The 18,972-nt window shown below is 36.4% G+C and overlaps 1 protein-coding gene across 1 annotated transcript in view; it reads left to right on the forward strand.

The window, feature by feature from the left end:
• The window catches only part of LOC121427723 (G-protein coupled receptor GRL101-like), a 31,140-nt gene extending 12,299 nt beyond the window's left edge, over positions 1-18,841 (forward strand). Inside the window, exons 5-16 of the mRNA XM_041624257.1 lie at positions 2,472-2,583; positions 3,580-3,684; positions 4,256-4,327; positions 5,077-5,148; positions 5,821-5,892; positions 7,918-7,989; positions 11,837-11,908; positions 13,330-13,401; positions 14,549-14,620; positions 15,666-15,737; positions 16,427-16,498; positions 17,196-18,841. Of these exons, the coding sequence (XP_041480191.1) occupies positions 2,472-2,583; positions 3,580-3,684; positions 4,256-4,327; positions 5,077-5,148; positions 5,821-5,892; positions 7,918-7,989; positions 11,837-11,908; positions 13,330-13,401; positions 14,549-14,620; positions 15,666-15,737; positions 16,427-16,498; positions 17,196-18,354 (2,024 nt within the window). The 3' untranslated portion in view covers positions 18,355-18,841. The remainder of the gene's footprint in view (positions 1-2,471; positions 2,584-3,579; positions 3,685-4,255; positions 4,328-5,076; positions 5,149-5,820; positions 5,893-7,917; positions 7,990-11,836; positions 11,909-13,329; positions 13,402-14,548; positions 14,621-15,665; positions 15,738-16,426; positions 16,499-17,195) is intronic.
• The last annotated feature ends 131 nt before the right edge of the window (positions 18,842-18,972 follow it).

The raw sequence follows: 18,972 nt of genomic DNA on the forward strand, positions 1-18,972 counted from the left end.
GATAATGAATTATGCAAGTACCGCCAAGCCCGGCATATGTTACTCTTTTCGAATCAGACATTGCTTTTTCTGTTCTGTGATAATAATGATATGAACAAAATCATGTGAATTTTATCATTGGTATTCCAATTCGTTTATTCAATTACAGCCATGGAGACCGCGATAGTGAATCGCTTATATTTCATTTACTTGAATGACTGCGCACCAAATTTGAGATGATATCATCGACATCATTATAGGTTGAACATCGGACATTGTGAATTCTATCACCCGTGTTGGGAATTGTGTGTCGTTTGTGGTGTTGATCGTGCTAAACTCTGACAATATATAATACTTGAATAAATTCAATACAAACTTTTTGTAGTTTTATTTTTAAGCTGTAATATAAAAGGGGAAATAATGACATTAATAGTATTGATTATCTAACACCGTGAATTGTTTGTGATTCCTAGCAAGAATCCTAATTTCACACAAGGTGCTGTGGCTGATACAAGTTTTACCAAACACCAATACCAACACCAACGGATATCCTTAAGTTTAGTTCGCCACCCCACCGACGTATTTTGCTTTAATCTGCTGACTGACTAAACCTGGCATTTTACTACATGCAGGTAATCCTGAAATTAATGATGATGCAATAATTGTCACTGACAGTTCCCAAACTACCATGACAACAGGCTACAGTTATTCTGGCATGACCTATGGACATTCATTCTGTAAAACAAAGACCAATATACCCACTAGGCACCAGCTGCCAATGTATGGACGATTTCGCTGGTGAATCAGTTATTATTCTGGTCATATCCCTAATAAATTCGGGCGTGCCTCAAGCCAATTCGGTTGCGCAGTGTTTCACCAATACCCATGTTGGTCAGTCGGGCAATTGGTAAAACGTCAAGGAACATGTCACTGTCCATTGATAAATTAAAGTCCTTGGCTGATTTAGCTCGGTTTTAAGATCCAGACAACACGACCGGAAGAGTGAGCTAATATGCACAGATTTATTGGGGGAGGCAGGCTATAGTGAATGGTGGTGGAATTATTAGAATTTCTCCGAAATTTCTTTCCCTCTAAATCAATCCCGAAATCAATATCTGGTCAGGGAAAAACAAACCTTTCATTTAAATAGTGACCCTCTTCTTATTACTACATGTCATACTTATAAACGTTGACTTCTCTATCTGACGATAATAAAATCACGTTAAATTCTACGGATAATAGAAACATTATTGTAAAGAAATTCTACTGCGAGTTCAGTCTCATTCAGGTGTTTCTCTTAACTTTGATTCATAGAATATTTCGTCATAATTTACTCGAGACGGATATAGGTGAAGTTAACCCATGACTCGGGAGCTTTTCACAAAACCATCCAATTTCTTCAGCATTCGCGTGACCATGGATAATGACAAAAAAACAATGACCCCCCATCCACACACACATAAACAACCGCAATTTATATTTTAGTGTGTCTGCCAAAGTATGGAAGCTTAAAAGTGCCACCGAGATGTTGAGATAATTATCTTGGGAAGTCGACATCTTGATAGCAAAAGATCAGATGACGAGATCCTGGATCTCATCATGCTGACATCTTGATAGCAAAAGATATGATGACGAGATCCCGGATCTCATCATGTCAAGATGTTTTAGAAGAGATGATGAGATGACAAGATCCCGGATCTCATCATGTCAACATCTTTTAGAAGAGATGATGAGATGACAAGATCCAGGATCTCATCATGTCGACATCTTTTAGAAGAGATGATCAGATGACAAGATCCTGGATCTCGTCATGTCGACATCTTTTAGAAGAAATGGTCAGATGACAAGATCTTCGATCCATGATCATGTCATCTAATCATCTCTTCTTAAAGATGTAGACATGACGAGTTACGAGATCATGACATCTGATCATCTCTTCCACTGGATGTAGACATGACGAGATCCAAGATCTAGTCATCTCATCATCTCTTGAAGATGTCAACATGATGAGATCCGGGATCTTGTCATCTTGTCATCTCTTCTAAAAGATGTTGACATGATGAGATCCGGGATCTTGTCATCTCATCATCTCTTCTAAAAGATGTTGACATGATGAGATCCGGGATCTTGTCATCTCATCATCTCTTCTTAAAGATGTCGACATGATGAGATCCGGGATCTCGTCATCTTATCTTTTGCTATCAAGATGTCGACTTCCCGAGATAATTATCTCAACATCTCGGTGGCACTTTTAAGCTTCCATACCAAAGGGTTCGTTTTGAGCAGTATCTACATTTTAACTTTTTTATGGCGCGAATACGAAACAAGGTGGGGGGGAGGGCTAAACGATGCGTGGTCGCGGGATGTGCGCGCGTGTATGTGAGGGTGTATGTGTGGGTGTTTGGATGTGGGCGGTTATCTCTGTATGTTTTCGGTTTAAGGTTCTTTTGTTGTTAAGTTGTTTTCTGTTCCCTTTCCCATTTCCTTTTTAGATGCAACATCGTGTCCATTGGATTGTGAGTGCCATTTTCTCTCGGTACGATGTAAAAAGGTGATATGGAATGCGGTTCAAGCTCATATGATTCCAGAAGATACGAGAAAGTTGTAAGGATAATGATATTCAAAATCAAGGATTATATCATTTACTAGATCAAAGCCTACGTTTGCCTTACCAATCCGTTTTATTCAATTCCACTTACCACAAATAATATTTCAATGGTTTTTTTATCATTCTCATGAATGATTTTTATTGTGATTATTGAATATTGATATTGTAAAACACCGTGCCTTGTATCCTTCTTTGTAAAGGATTTCGCAATTCAACCTCTGACCGCTATGACTTTGGTGATAAACCATGGCAGCTATTTAATTTAATTCAATTGTGGTTCAGTTTGTGCAGCGATATATTTGAATTATCAATATTTTGCAATTTTTGTTTTATTTACCCAGTGTAGCGATTTCCATTCTTCTGTTTTCCATGATTTTATGATTAAAAAGTATTTGTAGCATGCAATTAGTTTATACATATTATATACAACCAAATAAATTTTTTTTATCAAACATGAAATGAATGCAAAAAAAAATCAGCAAGGTAAAAAAACAAGGTTAAAAGACATGAAAATACAAACTCCCAAGAAGCTTATATTATCGTTCTGTTGTTGAAGTTTTTGTCTCCGTATATTAAAAAAATATATATCATATAAAATTACAAATCGAAAGTATAGAAGTAAAGTAGAATTACGTCTAGCTGTCCATTTTTAGCTACATTTATTGTTTTTCTTGGCCTTTGATGGAGCCAGTACATCAAATCAAATCAGTACAACAAAACATTAAGGAAAATAATGCATTTGATATACAAAGAATTACATTACAAAGCAAACAAATAAGACAGGACAAAGGATGATAATAAGAGGTACAACGTAAAAATATAGTATTTAGGTCATGTGGTTAAAGTAGGAAGTTGACGCTAATCACCGGTTGATTTATTTTATTTTGAAGATGCTCTATCTGATATTATAATGTTCAAAAGTTCATCTAAAATACTGTAAGTAAGTAAGTATGATCGCAAGCAATTATAATATTTAATTTTCGTTGTTTCAGATGGGTTGAGAAGTCTAGTGAACAAGAAATGAACGAAACTGAAGGAGGGGATCTGGTCAGCTTGGTCAGTTTGAATTTCTCTCGACTCAACAACCTGAACATGCTGTAAGAAAGTACCCCCATCATCAATATTCAGGGTTTTACAAGTTGTGTATTTGGAAATTTTCATGAACTTGCTGTCTTCTCCATATTCTGAACTCTCGGGCTCAAGGAGAGACATTAATGTATAATTTCCTAATATTATGACATTTCATAGCTTTGGCGAGGTGAGTCTTGAGCCCGCGACCTGCCTTTAACAATGTTTACGGAGGGTTTAAGAAGGAATGCTACCTACCGTGCATGGTTGCATTGAAAATAAAAATGTTATCTTTCATAAAACCATACTAAACTGAGAATAATATGAATGAGAAAGCTCACTAGGGAATATATGTATTATGCATATACTAGCATCAAAATATTGATTAATAATTGTTTTGACTGTGGACATATTACAGCTAAATAAAGAGGTAATAATGTTTTTTTTAAGAATGATTAAAATACAAAATATCTAATATTTTTTTCCATGTACGAGGTAGGGAAAGGTATTATGCACGTATATCGTATAAACGGGGATATAGGCTATGGATTTTATCACTTTCATTGTAAATTAATGTGTTTATTTTTTATTTTTTTGCAGGATAATACGTTCTTTTCCTTTTACGGTGATAAAGCCTGGCACATTCGCTGAACTTCGGTTCCTTGTATTCATGTAAGTGTTGTAGTGAAAGAACATGATGATACAAATGATAATGATAATTTACGGCCTGTATATAAAGTTTGATACGTCGAAACAAAACTTCTGAGCTCTTTTAAAGATACGCTAATTTCCCGGTCATCGGGTGGCGTACACTGATGACTATGAGTATATAACTGTGGTGTTAACCGGTGTACATAGAAGACCACACCGGTTATTTTACACCGGTGTTAAATTGGTGGTGTTAGTTTTACAACTATATGTGTTATTACAACACCTTTTGTTGTTACATTTACACTCTTTGGTGTTATGTTTAATCTCTACTGTGTAATTTTAACACCTCAGAGTGTGGTCCTCTATTAACACAAATTGGTGTCTGTTTTAACACCGCTGTGTAATATCTACTCTCTGGGGAATATTCCAATATACTCTTATCGAGCTCATGGGTCACCTTTCACGATAATTGCCTCTTTCATATTTCCAAAGCGTATCTAAATCATTGCTTTGGAGTACACGTTGAAGAAGATGGGGGATAGTGGACTACCTTGATAAACTCCTCTTCCTCTGTTCCGAGCTTCTTTATGCTGTCATTACACTGCCCATAGTGCGGATTCTTTATGCAGTGCATATTTTAGCATAATTATCTCCCCTATTCCAACTGTGTCATACAATACACGGGTTTATAAAAGACGATTTCGAGCACTTTCCCTTGCTTGTTTGTTCGTTTTTGTTTTGTTTACTTCTTCTATTTTTCTATCTTTCAGTGACCTGATGAAAAATAAGATATCTAGACTTCAAGCAGACACATTTATAGGTCTGAAACGTTTAAAGGAAATGTAAGTATTAGATAATTAAGATTCAATTATTATTCTGTTATGTTCTTTTAACACCTCTGAAAAATATAAGTTACAACCATAAGTGTTTGGATGGATCTATGAAGAAAAATTACACATTGTCAAGAAAAGGGCGCTTGATCTAAAAAATTCGGAAATTTCACTAATGACGGTCAGTTAACTTTTGTAAAATTTTAATTTGCATATATTATCTCAGTATTTCACATTGTCCAACATTAAGCAAAGCTTTAAACGGACATTAGAGACCAAGATTTATAATGTTGAGGTTTTCAACACGCTTATGACAAGAAAAGGTTTAATTTGTTTGGATCTTATCTCATGAATACATACACGATGTTTAATCCAATACGAACATAATCACGTTAATATGAAAAACATGTGCTATATCACAATTTTCCTACATACCGACTTTTAATTGTAAAATTATTCGTAGGGTACATTATTTCACTATGCTCTGGCCATTTTCGCTCCCCCCCCCCCCCCTCCATCCAATACTCTATCCTCTCTCTCCCTGTCTCACGTTCTCCCCTTCTCTCTCACTCTCTTCTATCTTTATATTATCTCTCCTCTCTCTCTTACTCTCACACATACTCTTTAAGCTCCATCCTCCTCTTTTTTTTTTACATATATCTCTCTCTTTCCCTCTCTTTACAGGTACATTTTCATGAATGGGCTTCAGGCGATAGAACCCGGGGCATTCCGAGGTCTCGAATCACTGAAAATTATGTAAGTCCTATTTTTTTAACCTCTTAAAAATATTAATGTTTAATTACACAGGGAAATCTGGAATAGCACCATTATCTGTAGAATGGGAGGAAAGTCTTAGTAATGGCCAAAAAATGTGGTTTAGTTATTGGTAGCTAAATTTGACATCAATCCCTATAAATTTTTCATTCATTTGGCATTTGAATGAAAAAAAAATTACCATGAGATATGAGAAGGGTCGGAGAAAACATCAGAAGCATTACAGTGTAAACAAATTCTTGACACCTTTAGACTTTTTTTAGTCCAGACTTAGTCCATGGTTTTAGATAAATTTGGGTTCAGAATTCAGGCCATCTCATGATATCTATTAAATTCTGAATTGGGCAAGCTAACATTTATGAATACATTGTACTTTGTAGACCCGAAGAGACCCCTTTGTTTTTTTAATTTAGATTCAGTTGTGATTAAGACCCCCAACGGCTCACTTTGACGTACGAGGTGCATAGGCGGCGGAGGTGGGTTTTTCTTTTATTTTATGCGTCCCCCTCCCCCTCTTAAATTCACCCCCCTGAATTGTTTGTGATTCCCCCCCCCCCCCCCCCCCCCCAGTTGATGATCTTCTTTTTTTTTCTTGTCAAAAAAAAATTGGCGATCACCTGCGAAAATTAAGTTGATAACCCTTTTTTTGTGGGGGGGGGGGGCTTGTCAAATTTATTCCCTGTGCCCATTCAAATATTTCAGGTGGACCCCTCCTAAATCTCCTAAATTTTGGGGCTTCCGCCGCCAATGACGAGGTGACCTTAGGACAGTACTTTCTCGGCCAAATCACCAAGTCAATAAGGATGAGCGTTGGCTGATCGGGAGCATTGTCCGGCATTGCCTTCCTTTTGCAGTAAGATATTACGTGAGCGAATCGTGTTGTAAATAATTGTGGGCGCGTTATTGAAGGCCGTAATTACAGTTTAATTTGATAATAACGTTTCAGAACAGGATGCTAGGTCACGAATCCTACCTGTAAGGATATACAGAATTATTGTATGCAATTTGATTATTTCCTGACCTTTCTTTGGTAATAGGTTGTTTGAAATATATACGCATTTGTTAATTCATTTATCTATGCATTGATTTATTAATTCATCAAACCATCCCTACTTGTTCAGTTCCTTTTATTTTATTTAATATATTCACCAATCGATATCTTTATCATTTACAGTGTATGAATGGGATATGTTTTTGTGAATATGGTACAGGGGTAGACCTTTTAGCCAAATAGTTATAGTTTGATAGTAGTTTGGTGTATTATAGTTGAATTTATTTCAAATAATTTTCCATAACCATGCAAATATTTTTCTTCTTCTTTCTTGTGGATGAAATAATACACCGTTGTATGTATATGTAATTCGAGGTGAGCATTTCTTCAATAAGTGCCATCCATTGGATAGTAAAAATTACTCATTTGATGAATAATAAGCACAACACTGGAATAAGCACAACACTGAAAATTTCATTAAAATCGGATGGAAAAAAAAAATATGACAATTTTAAGTTTCGCTTGATTTCACAAAATAGTTATATTCACATCCTGGTCGGTATGCAAATGAGGAAACTGACGACATCACACACTCACTATTTCTTTCGTATTTCATTATATGAAATATGAAATATTCTAGTTTTCTTCTCATTGTTCTGTGAAACAAAGATTTATTTTACCCTGAACATGTGGCATTACTATTGTTTAACATTTTATGTTTCAGTCAAGTTGGTCTTTATTTTCAAATCTTACAAAATGAAATATTGTACGATTCAAACAATAAAAAAACAAAGGAAATCGTGAGGGACATCATCGATTCTCTCATTTGCATTTGACTAAATTGTGCATATAAAATAAGCGAAACTTTAAAATGTCATAACTTTCTTTTATTTTACATCCGATTTTGATGAAATTTTCAGCATTATGCTTGTCTGGGTCTCGACCTTTTTAATGAACACGCAAGATTTGACACCGTATCCCCCATGACTTTGATTATTTTCTGTCATACATGCCAGGATTCTGATGTACAATGATATCACACGGCTCAGTCAAGGGATGTTCGAGGGTCTTAGCAACCTTGAAGACATGTGAGTATGATAGATGGTACCCACACTACTACTACTACTACTACTACTACTACTACTACTACTACTACTACTACTACTACTACTACTACTACTACTACTACTATTACTACTACTACTACTACTACTACTACTACTACTACTACTACTACTACTACTACTACTACTACCATGACTACTACTACTGCTACTACTACTGCTGCTGCTACTACTACTACTACTACTACTACTACTACTACTACTACTACTGCTACTACTACCATGACTACTACTACTCCCCCTCTCTCCCTCTCTCTCCCTCTTTACCACTCTCTCTCTCTAGTGTGGTCTTGGCGTCCGCAGAATCATTTTCCCATCAAAGTTCTGGAAGTCCATATAAATAAGAGTACGCATGCGCGTGGACGACCACTGACAATCAATTTCGAAGACGCAAGTCATGAATAGTCATTAGCTTCCAGAACTGAGGTGGGAAAAAATAATTTCGCGGGCCGTCCCGACCCTCTTTTAATCTCCCCTTCATGTGTCCAGTCGAGTGCTAAGAATATGTCCAATCCATTTCCAGAGGCGTCGATCTGGGGGGGGGGCAATCGCCCCACTAATGAAAATATAGGCAAACATATCGTTTTGCCCCCCCCCCCCAAATAAAAAAATAAATAAGATTGTAATGTTACACTGAAATCAGTAAGCGAGATTTGGATATCAGCTCTTTCTTGATTTAAAATCATGCTCAAAATGTCCGCTTTTCAGATTAGAATATAAAAAATTTCACCTCCCGCTTCGTGCTCGCATCATTTCTGTAGCAAAAACCCATACTTTTCATCATTAAATTGTTTTTGATGATGATCCTTAAATGTCAGGATTTGATAACAATAAACTTTTTGAATTGATTAGATAGGTGAGTAGAATGTCCCGTTTTCAGTTCTAAACCTCAAAAGAACTTCCGCTTAGATAAGCAATAATCTTTCGTTCGATATATATCTTGTTCTTTATCAAAAGCGTCCATTAAACTGTCATTTTTTCAGATCGAAATATCAAAATTTTCAGCTTGAGCTTCGCGCTCGCATCTATTGTTCTTCTAGATATCCATCTTAATCATTGGTCAGAATTGAAAGAAATTTCATCTCGCTCTCGGCACTTGCATTATATGTGTTAGTGAGATGCATGTATCTATCCTCCTCATGAGTAACTACAAACAAACCTAAACCTATATTTTTCCTGTCTTCATGTCAGTATACTAAAAAATTCCAGCTCGCGCTTCGCGCTCGCATTAATATTATATATATGTAGGCCTATGTGTGTGTGTGGGTGGGTATAGGGGTGTGTGTGGGTGAGTTTGTTCGTTTTGTGTGGTCGAGCGCCTTTGAAAAATTGATTCATGATTTTGCCCCACCCCCCCCCCCCCTTCCATGCCTTCCCCGATCTGAAAAATGGATCGACGCCCCGTCCATTTCAATCATCTTTTTAAGGATAATGATTCCCATGTTCACTTCACTGCGACGAACTCTACCTAGAAATCTCTTCAGAGGCGTATTATTGTTTTTATACCTGATTCCGGCTTAAAATAGAGCTGCTATTTCCAGCGCTCAGTCAGAGTATCCGAGGAATTGATCTTGTCAGGTACGATGTCCCCCACTCGGATTAAGCGCAGCACAATTTCTTACAGAAGGAAAACATACAATTGTTAGGATTCAAAATACAATTGTTAGGATTCAAATCCACTATTCTCCGATTGAAATCAGTGGCGTAATGAGGCAAAAAAACTTGAGAGGGACAGATATGGTAAATCGGGCAAAATATTTTAAAATGTTGCGAGGGGGCGTTGCAATTGGACTGGCAATAAAACCATTTTTTCCCTTGGGGTTCCACCTCTCGGGAAAGAAATGGTAATTGTCAGACCAACCTCGGATGAATAATTCCCACTATTCTTTCTCAACACCTGATATATTTTAGTAACTATAATATCAGAAGAAAATAGCAAGTTGACTTCATAGTTGCAGTACACTGGATCACACGACCCGTAAAAATACACTGTTGTTTTTTTTTGTGTGTGATCCAGTGGTTAGAGCATTGGACTCATAATCACAAGGTTGTGGGTTCGAATCCCCACTCTACCACTGTCTCCACTTTGATTAAAAAAACATCCGAGACTATAACATCTGTCGTCTATAAGGTCAGCTTTCGAGACTGATTAACCTAGACGTAGAATGTTTTCTAGGTAATCGGTTGTAATCCAGCTTGACTTTTACCAGCAAAATGCTGTCCTGGTGAGTTCTTATGGGAGTTACTATAAACAGATTAAGCAAAATAATACATGTGGCTTTGATGTGTGGGTAAAGATAATATGAATTAGAATCTCGGGGAAACAAAGAGGCAGATCACTAATTAAGCAGCCATAAAACAATGGTTTCAGACGGTGTTTTATATGTATTCAGATAATATCCTGAAAGCCCTCGATGATTAATCATCTTAAAAGAGAAACTCTGTCCTAATCAGAAAGTTGTTTGTTTCCTCTCTGTCTTGATGGTCTTCAATCCGGTTTCGTATAACCTTTATATACCTTTTTTTAATGAAATTATTCATAAAATGACTCCCTGTCTTACAAAGATTTAAGATTGATCAAGTCAATTTCAATACAGGAAATATGCACAATCTCCTTAGTAAATAAAGAGAATCACACTGAATCTTCAAGAGAACGATGAATGTACACTGTACAAACTGTGGTGTTAAACTGACACCAATTGGTGTTAATAGAGGACCACACCCTGAGGTGTTAAAATAACACCCTAGATTAGAGATTGAACATAACACCAGAGTGTAAATGTAACAACCATAGGTGTTGTAATAACACCTACACGTGTAAAACTAACACCACCAATTTAACACTGGTGTGGTCTTCTATGTACACTGGTTTACATCACAGTTTTTGCTGTGTATAAATATAAATCATATCTAGAAAATATTTGAATGTAGACGTTTCATAGTTTAGGTTGATCGGATCAATCGCAACTCTTTGTAAGACAGGGCCAGGAATAGACATCAATAGTTCATGAAACGAAGTACAGTTTACAAATATTTGTTCCGGCAGTCCCTCAAGAAATAAGCACAATTTTGCACTGAACAGGTGGGTTGGCGAGGGGGCTATCCACATGCTCTCCCGAAATTTTTAGGTCATAATCTTTTTATTTATTTTTATTTCAAACACAATATCCATTTCAAATTGATCCTCGGACCCTTCCATTTCGATTACAACGTATAAGAAACGCCCCCCATGATGAGCTAGCTCGTTTCACTCACTCGCTTGTATAAGACTGCACATTTTGCCAATAGCCCCTCCTCCTACTGATAAAAAAACAATGTCTGCGTAGGACCATGTTTCAAAGCAGTCAAAACTTCTTTGGCACATTCTAACAATGCAAATGTTCAATGAATAGAATACAAATCAATACTTTAACATAAATGATATGTGGAGCGTTGTGGCCCAGTGGATAAGTCTTCTGACTTTGAAACAGAGGGTCATGGGTTCGAATCCCAGCCATGGCGTAATTTCCTTCAGCAAGAAATTTATCGTCGTTTTGCTGCACTCGACCCAAGTGAGGTGAATGGGTACCCGGCAGGATTAATTCCTTGAATGCATGAGCGCTGAAAGGCAGCTCGAGCTAAAGCCGGGGTAATAATAATTACAACGCGCCTCGGAATAGAATATTTCTGGCGCTATATAAATGCCTATTATCATTATTATTAAATGAATAATAATCATTGGTTCAGTGTAATAATTAGTGGGAAATATGAAAATTTGTGCTTCTTAAAACATTTATGAATGTATTTGTTATATTGTTGCTTGGGGGTATAGGTCGTTCCAGAGTAATTCTATTGAAGTGCTGGAGCCGTTAACCTTTATGCACCTGGCATCCCTTCATTACTTGTGAGTATCAATCTATTCATATCTAGAAAAAATGTCTTTAAAATATTATTTTCAAGTAGACAGAGTGAAGCGTGTGTTAGGTAATGCAGATAATTAAAAGCTGTCTTGGATTAATCACATAGAATTATCATATCCATGGAAGCGTGACTGAGCCATTCCACTGCATGTTGTCTGCACTACTGACTACTAACTGAAAACTATCAATTATCAGTGTATTGCCATTATCTTGCCCAATTCGGATTATAGAAGACTTGTTTGGGGTTGGCCAGCTCGTGTTACAAAAGAAAGGCGTCAGTTTCTGTTTTAATAAGAAACATCCAAACATCTTGTCCATATACCCTTCTTTTTTATAATTTTGGTTATAATGATAGAATAAATATTAAAACAGTACAGTTTGTGAATATTGTTCTACTCTTTTGCTTATATGTTTTTTTTATTATTTCATTGAGTATGAATTCAATTCATTTTTGCAAAGTTAGATTTTTGACAAAACAAATTATTACCGAATAACGCTACAAAATATTCCCGTTCGTCTTCCGTTTATTGGCATTGCTTTATATTGATATACATTTGTCTCCCTAAAAGACATTTTCGATTAAATGGTCAGTGGCGGATCCAGAAGGTGCACAGGAAGAGAGCACCTCCTCTTTAATCATTCCTTGAAAAGCCATATCATTACAAATAAATATAAGAAATTTATCAACTGCTTATGCGACCCCCCCCCTTGGATTTCAACATACAACAATATCACTATGAAAGCGCTTTATTGAAAAAAAAACACATATATACCACAAAACAATTTCCACCAGTATTCATGGTGGGTAATCAATCTTATAATTATCTTGTTCTTTCCAAAAAAAATCAAAAGAGTGAGCAATCTTTCTTTTATTTATTAAAAAACAACAAAAACTATTTCTGATCATTATATAGAAAGGGAATAATAGTCATAATTTGACGGTTTTGCCACAATCATTATCAACCAATCGATATTCATGTCCTTAAAAGTGGCATTCAACCAACATTGTTAAAGATCAATAATAATTCACCTTCTTATTTAAGTTAAACCTATGGGGCGTTGCAAAGATGGTTGCAACCAATCGCAAGTCAAATTTAGGTCACAAAATCAGTCACAAGTCTGGCAATTATTTGCAAATCCACGCTTGATAGCTGGTCTGCTCAATTCTTGCAAGAAGTAGTTAAAATAATTTTGGCATAGTTATATATCAATTGTAGATTTTCAGCAGAAGTTTGCAATCACTTGCAAATATTTTCTTGCAACACCCCATAGACACATTGTATACAATTTATCAATAACTTTCTCTTCGTAGAAGAAGCGATATAGAACATTATAAGCAACATATTTTCTTCATAAAATTGAAAATGTGGATTTGTTATTTTGTGTGACTTTTCATATTTCACAGAGATCTTCAGTCGAATCACATATCATCGTTGCCTAAGGGAGTTTTCAATGGTCTGGGAAATTTAGATTCATTGTAAGTAGATATTTTTCAAGAGTACTAAAGGATTGAAAGTCCAGACTGAAACGATAATTTTAGCTAACCACTTTATAGAATATCTTCTTTATCCAATATTCAAGAAAAAAAACATGCTCATCCTCGCTTGGTATTCTTCATATTTTGCCAAATTGATATTTGGGACATGATTCAACACAGATTACCAAAAGACTAAACTGGCAAATAAGTTTTCATCTCCAAATACATAGATGTGCAAGATCCATATTTTGTTATAGACAAACTACCTATTTTAAGAGATGTGACTATGATAGTTCCGTAGCCTATGAAGATTGAATTTGGCCATCCTATTTAGCGCTATTTCGGGCACATTTGAGAAAATCTGTACCTCTATTTTGAATAAAACTAGTACAAATTGGCCTTTAAAACACACTCCTGTATTCCGAGTTTCAAGCGATACCCTTGATATTAAGGGACAAGTCCACAGTCCACCCCAACAAAAAGTTGATTTGAATAAAAAAGAGAAAAATCAAATAAGCATAACACTGAAAATTTCATCAAAATCGGATGTAAAATAAGACAGTTATGACATTTTTAAGTATCGCTTCACAAAACAATTATATGCACATCCTGGTCGGTATGCAAATGAGGGGACTGATGACATCACCCACTCACTATTTCTTTTGTATTTCATTGTATGAAATATGAAATATTTCCATTTTCTCCTTATTGTCATGAGGAACAAGGTTTCATTTCTCCATGAACCTGAGTGTGGAATTACCATTGTTTGAACATATCGTGGTCCAACCAAGAGAAACTTTATTGTCAAATTTGTGAAAATTGAAATTTTGTATAATTCAAACAATAAAAAACAAAAGAAATAGTGAGTGAGTGACATCATCAACTCTTTCATTTGCATATCACACCGAGTTGTGCATATCACTGTTTTGTGAAAAGCGAAACTTGAAAATGTCGTAACTTTCTTATTTTACATCCGATTTTGATGAAATCTTCAGTGTTATGCTTTAATGTTTAATTTATGTCTATTTATTCAAATCAACACTTTTCTGGTGTGGACTTGCCCTGTAAGAAAATGACCTAATGAAATACAATCATGTGAAAAACAATTTCTGTATGTAGTCATGATGAACCTGTGTTTTTTTTCCAGACATCTGGGTATTAACAAGATCGCATCCATTAGGAATTCAACATTTATCAGCTTGACGAATCTGACTTACCTGTAAGTTAGGTTTTATAGTGTTCATTTTTGTTTTGATGTGCACACTATGGCCCGTATTCTGAAGTCGGGTTTAACTTAAACTCAGGTTTGAAGTTGTGGTTTAAGTATGGGAAGCCAAAATATCATTTTTTTTATTAAGTTGTATGTTTCTTATGTTTACTGTGCTCTTTCCTGATTCGTCGATGGTGAAGACAATTATCTTTTTATACTTCTTAGACAATTATGAATGATTTGAGAGCAAAATGAGCTGAAGTATGATATCTCTACTGTTAGTAAATTATGTAACAATCGTCTCGCCATACTTAAACCACAATTTTAAACCTGAGTTTAAGTTAAACTCGACTTCAAAATACCGGCCTATATATCTTTGTAATACATGTATTTCTTATATCAACTCTTAGTACCAACAAGATATCAAGCTGAAAATGATTAATGCATTGGCGATTTCTCTTCAGTCAATAATCAAGCACTATACGAGTCTATAAAAAATATCTGGACAGATTGACCAAGAAACTGAGTCTGTTGGTGCCACACCCTTTTGGACTTCAGAAAATAATCCAGGACAAAGTGTGATGTGACCACTTAAAGACCAGATTTGACCGTTTCATACAGGGCTTGCAACTGTTCTAACTTTACCATTATGGCAGCCACCATGGAAACCTTGATTTTGATTGGCTGCTGACCCCTGTTACCATGGTAGTTGCAATTTTTGCAAAGTTACAAGTCATTTATGAAAACGGGCCCCTGATCAGACCGTTCTTGTGTCACATCAGGAGCCCGTTTCATAAAGTACTTGCAACTGTTATAACTTTGCCATAATGGCAACTACCATGGTAACGGGGCTCAGCAGCCAATCAGAATCAATGTTACCATGGTAGTTGCCATAATAGCAAAGTTATAACAGTTGCAAGTCCTTCATGAAACAAGCCCCTGATCATATAATTATGAAGTTCTGGTTTTCAGGTCAATGTGATCCGTCAGTTTTTAAAATGTACAATTAATTACTATTTCATTAGTTTTCTTGCAAACTGTCTACTTTCATTAGAGACCTAAGTGGAAACCCTGTAGTCCTGATTGACGCCCATGCTTTCAAAGGATTGTCACGCTTAGAAATACTGTAAGTATTAATCACCAAGTTAAATCAATACATAAAATTGTCTGTATTCCTGTATTCATTCATTCATAGGGCTATTTTCCTGTCTTTATACCTTGTTTTATATCTTTACATATCTATAATTTATCAATAACGTGTAAAATTACAAATTTCGATATTCATGTCATTATATATTTCAATTTGAAATCAATATGTGTGTTTTTCCTTATGTTGGTTTATAGGTTTTATTTTGATTTCTTTTCTACTTACTCCGCGTTGTTTATGTTCTTTATTCAGTAATACATTCACCTTCTTTCTTACTGACTGCAGAGTAGGTTTTATATCATATTACATTAAATATTATGATTATAATAATCATTATAATGCAAAACAATGCATAGCCATGTATGTGCCGAACTCTTTTTGCATCAGGTTAAGTTAACGCTAAAAGCTCGATGTACTAAAACGAGTTGATCATACAATAAAGATGGAGATTTCATCAAAATCTGATAATTAGAAAGTCATGATAGTTCAAAGTTTTGGCTTTGTCACAAAGCAGTTTTACGAACAAGATGCGTGATATGCAAATGATAAAGATTTCTAAAATAAAAGGCCTCACTTGATGAAACTTGATGGAAATAAAATGAAATAAATCTTGATTGAATTGATAAATAGAAAATTAAAAGAGGTAAAATATTTCCATTTGATTTTAGGATAATATCCGAGACACAGCTAGTCAACGTAGGCGAAGATGCTGCTTATGGAACGGACAACTTACTTGAATTGTAAGATACTATAATTTCATATTTTAAATCTGACCACAAGAACAAACCAAGTCTATCATTTGGCCAAATTGAATGTATTATGGGAAATTATTTCATATGCATGAGCAATTCTTGTGCATCCAGTAGTGCCCGAAATACAACAATCACCATTGAACACACAGAGAATGCATTTATTTTTGTGTGTGCATTTGACATGAATTGCCATGGACTTGGATCATTAGGCATTAAAACTTTTTTGTGTGTGTTATATCGCATCTTGTCTTTCTTTGGAAATTATGTCATCTTTGTCTTTCCTAGTAAGAAATTGCTTTGGAGCTCAGCATGTGAAATAAGTTATTTATTTCATCACTGATCAGAGTAACAACATAGACATATATTACCGGTATGCAAAAAATGCAATCTTTTTTTAACTGGACTCAGCTACCATTTAAAATACTTTTAAATTTTGGTTCTAAAAATTGGACGATGTGCCTAGTTTATAAACATTTTTGCATGCTCTAGATGTTGAAGATTGTAATCGATTTTGAGGTAAGCATAAGTTTTTCTTTAAGGGCGCTTTTGAAACCACTTGATACATGTGTAGATCAATATTCATCGATGTCCATATCCGTAATTATATCTAAAATATTGCACATTTGTAATAGTTAACATGATGAAAACGTATGAACACGTGTCTTTCCTTTTTTGCTGTTTCTAGGACGGCAGATGACCCCAAACTTTGTTGCCTGTTCAAGCCATCTGGGGAATGCAACACGCCACCGAATCCTTTCGCTACCTGCGAAGGGTTGTTACGCAACACCTTGTTAAGAATCTGTATCTGGCTGATTGGTATCAGTGCTCTGGTGGGGAATGTTCTAGTGATTGCCTGGCGTACCTACAAACGCAAACTAGACCGGAGTGAAAACTCGGTGCAGATGAGTTTCATCACCAACTTGGCGGTTGCTGACTTACTTATGGGCGTGTACATGGTATTCATCGGCAGCGCAGATGCCTATTTCGGTGCAGACTACTATCTGCACTCGGCGTCGTGGCGCAAAAGCTTTGCATGCAAGTTGGCAGGTTTCGTGGCCATGGTTTCCAGTGAAGCGTCTGTGTTTCTCCTAGTACTGATTAGCCTAGATCGTTTCATCTGCATTGTCTTTCCGTTCGGGGTATTCCGTTTCCGGACCCGCTCTTCTCGGGTTGCCCTATGCTTGGCATGGTTCCTTGCTATTCTCCTTGCCGTCATTCCAATCATCATTGGGGATCGCATCACAGGTTTCTATGGTTACTCTGATGTCTGCATTGGCTTGCCGCTAGTTACCCCGGCAACTGGCTTTCAGGGCGTCTGGGTTGAGTCCGGCAACGGGGATACCTTTGAACACCATTTTGTCGCGACCGGGAACTCCGGTTGGGCGTATTCCACCGCAGTCTTCATCGGTCTGAACCTGATGTGTTTTGTAGCAGTCTTTGTGTTCTATGTGGCCATTTTTTTCTACGCTCGTAAGGCAGCGGCATCGTCCGGACGTAAAACGGAGCGGAAGGATGAAGTCAGGATGGCCATGAAAATGGCAGTGATCGTTGGGACCGATTTCCTTTGCTGGATGCCAGTGATCATCATGGGTATCTTATCCCAGAGTGGTTCAGCCGTTATCCCTGTTGTGACGTACGTCTGGACCATTGTCTTTGTCCTCCCGATCAATTCCTCCCTCAACCCATACCTCTACACCATCTCCACCATGATCCAGAAGGGCAGGTCCCGGAAACCGATCACCAGTGGAACGTATCGCTTCTCCGCCTCGTCGTATCGCACAAGCCTTTCAGGGAGTACTAGTCCAGCGCAGGAAAGTTTGAAGACCATGACGCAGGTACAGTGATCGGCGATGGAGTTCTGTGAAACCGCAGCCACACCAACAAATCAGACTACAGTTTGGCCAATGGTATTGTTTCAAGCAGTACATGATAGCCTTGATTGGTCTTGAGTTGGTCTTGACGACCAGAATGTAACAAACATTTTAAATTGAACTTTCACATTAAAGTTGCATAAATGGCTCTACCTCTCTTTGGTACAGTACTTTGTGGATTAGACCTCACTAACATTTCTCTCAGTGAATCAAATGGCTCTATCAATCATATACGTGTTGGCTATGTATCTATATTATACATACTTCATTGTAATTTTATGCAGGAGAAAGAATTAGTAATACATGTTTAAATCATGAAATGCATACTTATCAATTCAGGACATGTCAGTTCTTCAAAATATTACCATACTAAGAGTCATGCATTCTAGGGATTCCTTGTCCATTGTTAATACATTGTTAAAGGTCAAGTCCACCTCAGAAAAATGTTGATTTGAATCAATAGAGAAAAATCAGACAAGCACAATACTGAAGATTTCATCAAAATCGGATGTAAAATGAGAAAGTTATGACATTTCAAAGTTTCGCTTATTTTTAACAAAATAGTTATATGAACGAGCCAGTTACATCCAA

The sequence above is a fragment of the Lytechinus variegatus genome, chromosome 14 (assembly GCF_018143015.1).
Source record: "Lytechinus variegatus isolate NC3 chromosome 14, Lvar_3.0, whole genome shotgun sequence".
Taxonomy (NCBI): domain Eukaryota; kingdom Metazoa; phylum Echinodermata; class Echinoidea; order Temnopleuroida; family Toxopneustidae; genus Lytechinus; species Lytechinus variegatus.